Below are 7399 nucleotides of genomic sequence, written 5' to 3' on the forward strand. Positions count from 1 at the left end.
GACTCACAAATGGTGGTGTAGTGAGGGCCCGCCGTGTAGACGCTGCCGTTCACCGCCGCTATTCCCGCCACCCCCGCCGCCGACACGCGCTCCTGAGGTAATTATGAGGTAATCGCACTTTGAGTAATTATGAGTGACAGTTATGAGTAGGATGAGTTTTATTAATTGTGAGAAAAATCAATTGTTAATACATCACACATTTCAGCGAAACGTTCATTTCATCATCATACACATGAATATAACCTAACCTATCCCCATCAGGGGTTAGAATACAACCTTTAACCCCCCATCAGGGGTGGTGGCGGGATTATGAGTAATAATTATGAGTGATTCTGAGTACCACTTAAGAGTAGGATGAGTTTTATTAATTGTGAGAAAAATTAATTGTTAATACCTCGCACCTTTCGGCAAAATGTTCATTTCATCATCATAAACATCAACATAACCTAACCTATCCCCATCAGGGGTTAGAATACAACCCCACCCTCCATCATGGGCTGGATTGGAACCTTTAACCTCCCATGGAGTTGGAATATAACCCCCTAACCCTTCATCAGGGGTTGGAATTTAACCCCTAACCCCCATTAACCTTCAATATAACCCCCTAACCCCATCAGATGTTGGAATCTAACCCCCACCCTCCCTGAGCACGCACCATCTCCAGATGGTCGGGGGGCAGGGCGCTGGTGTAGCCATAAGCATAGAGCCATAAGCTGCCATATGAGTGGATGCTGAAGGAAGCCGCCAGTCCCCCAGCGTCCTTTGTTCTTCTCAGGGCCTCGCCCTCTGTAGCGGCCGCATCCTTAGGGTCCGTTTCCGCATTTCCGGTGTCTGCTTCCGCATTTCCGGTGCCCGTTTCCGCAATTCCGGTGTCGACTTCCGCATTTCCGGTGTCTGCTTCCGCATTTCCGGTGTCGACTTCCGCATTTCCGGTGTCTGTTTCCGTATTTCCGGCGCCCATTTCTGCATTTCCGGTGCTCCTGAAGGCCTGTGCATGTATGTGTACGACAACATTTCCGTCNCACGTACCATGATAGGTACCACCACGTACCATGCTAGGTACCACCACGTACCATGCTAGGTACCACCACGTACCATGTTAGGTACCAGCACGTACCATGATAGGTACCAGCACGTACCATGATAGGTGCTGGCACAGGTCAGGTTGGAGGCCCCTATGCCCCCCCAGGTACCAGCACGTACCATGCTAGGTACCACCACGTACCATGATAGGTACCAGCACGTACCATGATAGGCGCTGGCACAGGTCAGGTTGGACGCCCCTATTTCCCCCAGGTACGCGCAGCCGCCGCCCCCCAGCGGGTTGCGGTTCTTGCGCCACAGCCGGTCCTGGGGGAATACCGGTGGATTACCGGTGGAATAACAGTGAAATAATGGTGAATTGACGGTGATTTGACAGTGGAATGACGGTGAATTGACGGGGGAATAACGGTGGAATAACGGCCAAATAACGGTGAAATGGAAGTAAATTAACGGTGAAATAACGGTGAATTGACGGTAGAATAATGGTGAATTGACGATGGATGGACGGTGAATGACGGTGAATTGACGGGTGAATAATAGTGAATTGACGGGGGAATAATGGTGAATTGACGGTGGAATAATGGTGAATTGACGATGGATGGACGGTGAATGACGGTGAATTGACGGGGGAATAATGGTGAATTGACGGTGGAATAAAGGTGAATTAACGGTGGAATAATGGTGAATTGACAGTGAAATAACAATGAATGGACGGAGGAATAACGGTTAATTACCGGTTAATTAACGGCAAAATAACTTTGAAATTAAAGTAAATCAACGGTCAATTAACTGTGAAATAGTGCTAAATTAACGGTGAAATACCGGGGAACTAGAAGTAAATTAACGGTGAAAAAACGGCGAGTTAACGCTGAAATATGATGAAAGTAAATTAACTGTGAACGGTGAAATGAAAGTGAATTAACTGTGAAATAGCGCTATATAAACGGTGATTTAACGGCAAGCCAACGGTTAATCAATGGCGAATAACCGAGAAAATTGAGGTATATTAACGGTGAAAAAACAGTGAGTTATCAAAAATTAACAGTAAAATAACGACTAATCAACAGTAAATCAACAGTAAAATAACGACTAATCAACAGTAAAATAACGACTAATCAACAGTAAGATAACGGTGAATTAACGGCAAAATAACGGTGGAACAACGGTGAATTTAGGACTTTGATGTATAATGATGATTAATTAACTCACACTCATTAGTGGATTGATTAGTTGAGTGAAATAGTTAGAGTAAATTAAAGTTGAATACAAAGGCAATATAGAAACTGAATATTAATGAAATCATGGTTGAATAGTGAACGTAATAATAAAAAATAATAATTATCAGTAAATTACATATGTAATACTCATGATTATGGCCAACACTACATATGTAACACTGATTGGCTCACATCGGTCCACGAGTAGACATATCCATCAGGATTGGCCACAGGCATCATATGGATGCGATGGCTGTCCACCAGCGCCGTGATGGTCGCGTCCACGCCGTACTGGGCGGTCAGGGCGGACAACATCCACAGGCAGGTGGCCGGGGCGATCCATCTGTACACTCAGGGAGATAAGCTGCACTTTTCCAAAAATGGAGGCAATTTTGGGTTTTAAGTGTTTTTTTCATACTCTTTTCAGCCTGGAAAAAAGAATATCTGTGATACTTGTCGGAATATGTATTGGAATATAACCCCTAACCCCTTTAGGGGTTGGAATATAACCCCTAACCCCCCTTAGGGGTTGGAATATAACCCCTAACCCCCCTTAGGGGTTGGAGTATAACCCCTAACCCCACTTAGGGGTTGGAATATAACCTTAACTCCCTTAGGGGTTGGAATATAACCCCAACCCCCACCATATTATTTATAACCCCCGTCAGTATAATATGACGCACACATTTATGTATTAAACGGTGAGCGATAACTGATTGCATTGTACTTACACTGAGAGAAATGTGTGGGTCTGGATGACACACTTAGATGAGTCAAATGCGCCCAAATTGCGATGCACTTTTTTGACTCACTTGCCCAATTTGTGGGTCATCCTGACCTATTACTGGCCCTTTAAATTTCATGTATGACTCACGAGTCGACGTCACAAGTGAGTCAAAAAGTTTATCGCAATTTGGACGCGGCTGACTTATTTAAGTGGGTCATCCAGACCCACCCATTTTTGTCAGTGTACGTTCCTGATATCCGATGGAAATTATAATATGTTATATGGAATGCTATATGGTAATTCAAGAGAGTAACGCCACAGCCATGCCACTCACTCCCTGGCGTGGATGCCACAGTCGATCCATATGGCGGGTGTGGCGTTGGCTGTGGTGTTGATGGTCACCACGTACAGCTCCCGGCCCTCGTACGTCTGGCCGACGCTCCGCAGCGTCACGATGTCGTACGCTGCCGCCACGTCCTGCAGGTGCTGCACGATCTGCCGTGTACGACAACTTATACGATAGCCTTACGACGCTGCCGTGTACGACAACTTACAACGCTGCCGTNAAGGCGCCGGTCTTGAAGCTCCCGTGTACCCCGTGACCTCGACGCTCCTCGGCGATTGACCTAGCGTAAAATAAATAAATAGTTAAGTCTTTGGTCAGCGAAAATCAAAATGCCATTTAAAATCATCATCACGTGTATAATATCTTCAATGTATCGTCAATGAATACGTTATACATTCTATTATGGAGAACAACTCCATTGTCAGTTCGAAAATTAAAGAAAAAGTGCATTCAATTGATAAACGTTTAGTCTTCATGAACGAAATTGAATTTTATGTAAGGAAAAACTGACAACGGAACGTAAAAAATTATCGCTTGAGAATTTCAAGAGGATGTGAACTGTATACGTTGTTAGGGCAAGATTTCATTTTAAATAGTATGCAGCGATTCCAAAATCCTTGAATCCGAATCACCAGGTGTGGAACCGAGTGTATTTCGCTACCAGACGCAGTCACGTAGAACTGTTCAGTGTGAAGACCCAAAGCGGAGTGAGGCGGATGGGCAAGCGACAGATTCGAGCGATAATTACTGCCACGTTGTTCAGAAACTCGGATGCAAAAGTTACGCGACATCGTCACGACGCATGCTGATGCGTAACGCGCACAACTGTATTCACACAGCAGGGAAACCGAATACAGTGAATGAATAATATCCTTATATCTGGTGAAAGAACCAACCAATGATAAGGCCGATGCCTAAGCCGACAAAATTTTCCTAATTTTACGGTAAATAGAAAAAAGGGGTTCATAACTGATCATTCCAAAAGCTTGTTGTAAAAGTTGAAGTTCCGACTGACCACTAGGTCAGTCGGAACCACTACGTCAGTCTTCTTTTCAAGAAAATTTTTACCATAGATATCTTGGAGACATATTTCTAATTTAAAACTATCCCTCACACGCGTGTCATTTCTTTAATTATCTCAGAGAATTGAAGATCCTATTTCCGAAATATTTTGAGAATGTTAATATACATGTTTTACTGGCGAGTAATTTCAATATAGGTGCCTTCTTATAAGGTATATAGATGCTATTCTTACCCCGGTGCAGCCTAAGAAGTAGTAGTAGTATAATGGTTTGCTAGCGCTTCAACTATCAAGCTATTTCGCACCAAAGGTCAAAATATATCATCGCCAGCAAGGCGGAAGGTCTCAATTATTCAGTCTCGAATTAAACATCACCCACAAGGGGTTGAAGGTCTCAATTCGGAATTCGGAAGGTGCGGCCTATGAAGGTTTATGAATACACTTGTGCGCGCTGCGCAACAGCGTACGTCGGAATGACGTCACATAGCTTCGACATCCGGATGGCCGAACACTGCGGCAGGAGCTTTCGTTCGAATTTGCCACTTGCCAACACGTCTCACTCTGCGATGTGCTTTTACGCTGAACAGTGAAATGTCTGAGAATGATTTCAAAATACGATGTTCTACGTCTGGTGGTTCGGGAATAAGCATTGGAAATAGCTGCATATTTTTCGACGGAAACCTCATGTTAATAACTCCTACAGTTCTTAACAAAATAAATTTTGTTCAGATGTTGTTCTTTCTCTTTTGATTGTACTTGTATTCTATTACATTTGTACTTTTATTCTATTACATTTGTAATCGTATTCTATTACATTTTTGTACTGTTAATGGAGATTGTCTCGGAAACGTTTCCGTGAAGACATAATACGTTTACATGGATTTCTATTTGCTTTTAAGTTCTCATTGCTCTCAAGGTGTCGCTGAATGATTAAAGCACACTAATGATATATCTAGTCANACCCCAACGCCCCCACCTCATCGTAGGGGTGGTACTGGAGCCTATAGACCCCACTTCACCCCAACGCCCCCACCTCATCGTAGGGGTGGTACTGGGTGAGAGAGAAGGCTCCGGTCTTGAAGCTTCCGTGTACTCCGTTACCCCGACGCTCCTCGGCGATGGACCTGAGATATGATATATATAGAGATATGGAACTGACGTAAAATAAACGAATAGTTAAGTCTTTGGTCAGCGAAAATCAAAATGCCATTTAAAATCATCATCACGTGTATAATATCTTCAATGTATCGTCAATGAATACGTTATACATTCTATTATGGAGAACAACTCCATTGTCAGTTCGAAAATTAAAGAAAAAGTGCATTCAATTGATAAACGTTTAGTCTTCATGAACGAAATTGAATTTTATGTAAGGAAAAACTGACAACGGAACGTAAAAAATTATCGCTTGAGAATTTCAAGAGGATGTGAACTGTATACGTTGTTAGGGCAAGATTTCATTTTAAATAGTATGCAGCGATTCCAAAATCCTTGAATCCGAATCACCAGGTGTGGAACCGAGTGTATTTCGCTACCAGACGCAGTCACGTAGAACTGTTCAGTGTGAAGACCCAAAGCGGAGTGAGGCGGATGGGCAAGCGACAGATTCGAGCGATAATTACTGCCACGTTGTTCAGAAACTCGGATGCAAAAGTTACGCGACATCGTCACGACGCATGCTGATGCGTAACGCGCACAACTGTATTCACACAGCAGGGAAACCGAATACAGTGAATGAATAATATCTTTATATCTGGAGAAGGAATCGATTTTGAAATTGTTCATCAATAACCTGGGGGAAAGCCAATGCCTAAGCCGACAATTTTATCCCAAATTTGCAGTAAATAAGAAAAAAGGGTTCATAACTAATAATTTGAAAACTTGTTGTAAAAGTTGCAGTTCAGACGGACCACACTCCGTCATTCACATTCTCACGAAAAATTTTACCATAGATATGTTGGAGACACATTTCNACGTTTACATGGCGTTCTATTTGCTTTTAAGTTCTCGTTGAACTCAAGTTGTTGTTGAATGATTTAAGTACACTAATGCTATATCTAGTCAGTGGTCAGCTGATGTCAGAGCCAGCTCAGTGGTCAGCTGACCGCTGGAGGTCGGGCAGCAGGACGCTGACGGCGACCCCGGCGGCGGTGGCGGCGGCGGTGATGGCGGAGCGGCGGTGGGGGGCAACCACCACGTCCACGAACCCCGCCCCCTCCCACCCGTCCAGGGGGTCGCTGGGGTTAGACAGCAAGTTCAATTATGATAAACATATATTGAAATGCTTAAAATTTGATTAAATAAATTTATTTCACAATTTCAAAATTATTATAATAAAAGGCAAATTATTGAATAAAAGGTGCCTGTACGCGGGCATCTGAAGTCAAAACCGTTCGAATTTATACGCCGGTAAGTAGCTAGTGTGGCTGCTGCAGCCGTGGTGAGAGGGTGTATGTCGCTCCGTCGCTTTACAAAATAAAGTTCTACCAAGTCTTCCACGCACCACTCTATACGTTGATTGAAAAAGTTTTCAACAACAACATTTTCACAAGTCTTCGTAAAAAACCTCCTAATACTAATTATGATTGTTACGTTCTTTGTTTTTCGCGGAGTGCAGATCGTCTTGACTCAACGGCTTCTAGCAACGCACTGGCAAATACTGGCCGCTAATGCTTGCCTCGTGTATAGGCATACTTGCCGGTATACCTGAGAGTAATATTAGCCGCTAATATTATTGGCTAAAACTTTCCCCGTGCTCTGACAACTAAAAGCTAACGGGATGAGGTGAAAAATTGGGGGTGGGGGCAAGGGTTGGAGCTATAGAACCGAATTTAAGGGTCAGAAGCGAGAGTGGGGGCTGAGGGTTGGGGGTAATGGCAAAGGGCAATAGTTTGGGGCGAGGGTTGAGGCTAAGAGTCGAAAGCAAAGGGTAAGGGTCGGGGGTTGAGGTTGAGGGCAATGGTAAAGGGCAAGGATTGGGGGTGGGGTGATGGGAGCGAGGGTTGAGGATAAGGGTCGGAAGCAAGAGCAAGGGTCGGGGGCTG

General features: G+C 44.0%; 2 protein-coding genes across 2 annotated transcripts; both read right to left on the bottom strand.

Annotated features, from left to right (window-relative positions):
• Positions 1-7: 7 nt before the first annotated feature.
• LOC108671502 (carboxypeptidase A1) lies at positions 8-1015 on the bottom strand (the record flags this gene model as incomplete). Its single annotated transcript, XM_018159055.1, is given in 2 exon segments — positions 8-92; positions 656-1015. Coding segments are annotated over 2 exon segments (391 nt in total), but the record flags the coding sequence as incomplete, so codon positions are not given.
• A 62-nt stretch (positions 1016-1077) lies between these two features.
• On the bottom strand, positions 1078-3489 carry LOC108671499 (carboxypeptidase B; the record flags this gene model as incomplete). The annotated part of the gene is made up of 3 exons (XM_018159053.1): positions 1078-1350; positions 2454-2604; positions 3323-3489. Coding segments are annotated over 3 exons (591 nt in total), but the record flags the coding sequence as incomplete, so codon positions are not given.
• Between the last annotated feature and the right edge of the window lie 3910 nt (positions 3490-7399).

Source organism: Hyalella azteca, unplaced genomic scaffold (assembly GCF_000764305.2).
Source record: "Hyalella azteca isolate HAZT.00-mixed unplaced genomic scaffold, Hazt_2.0.2 contig4284, whole genome shotgun sequence".
NCBI lineage: Eukaryota > Metazoa > Arthropoda > Malacostraca > Amphipoda > Hyalellidae > Hyalella > Hyalella azteca.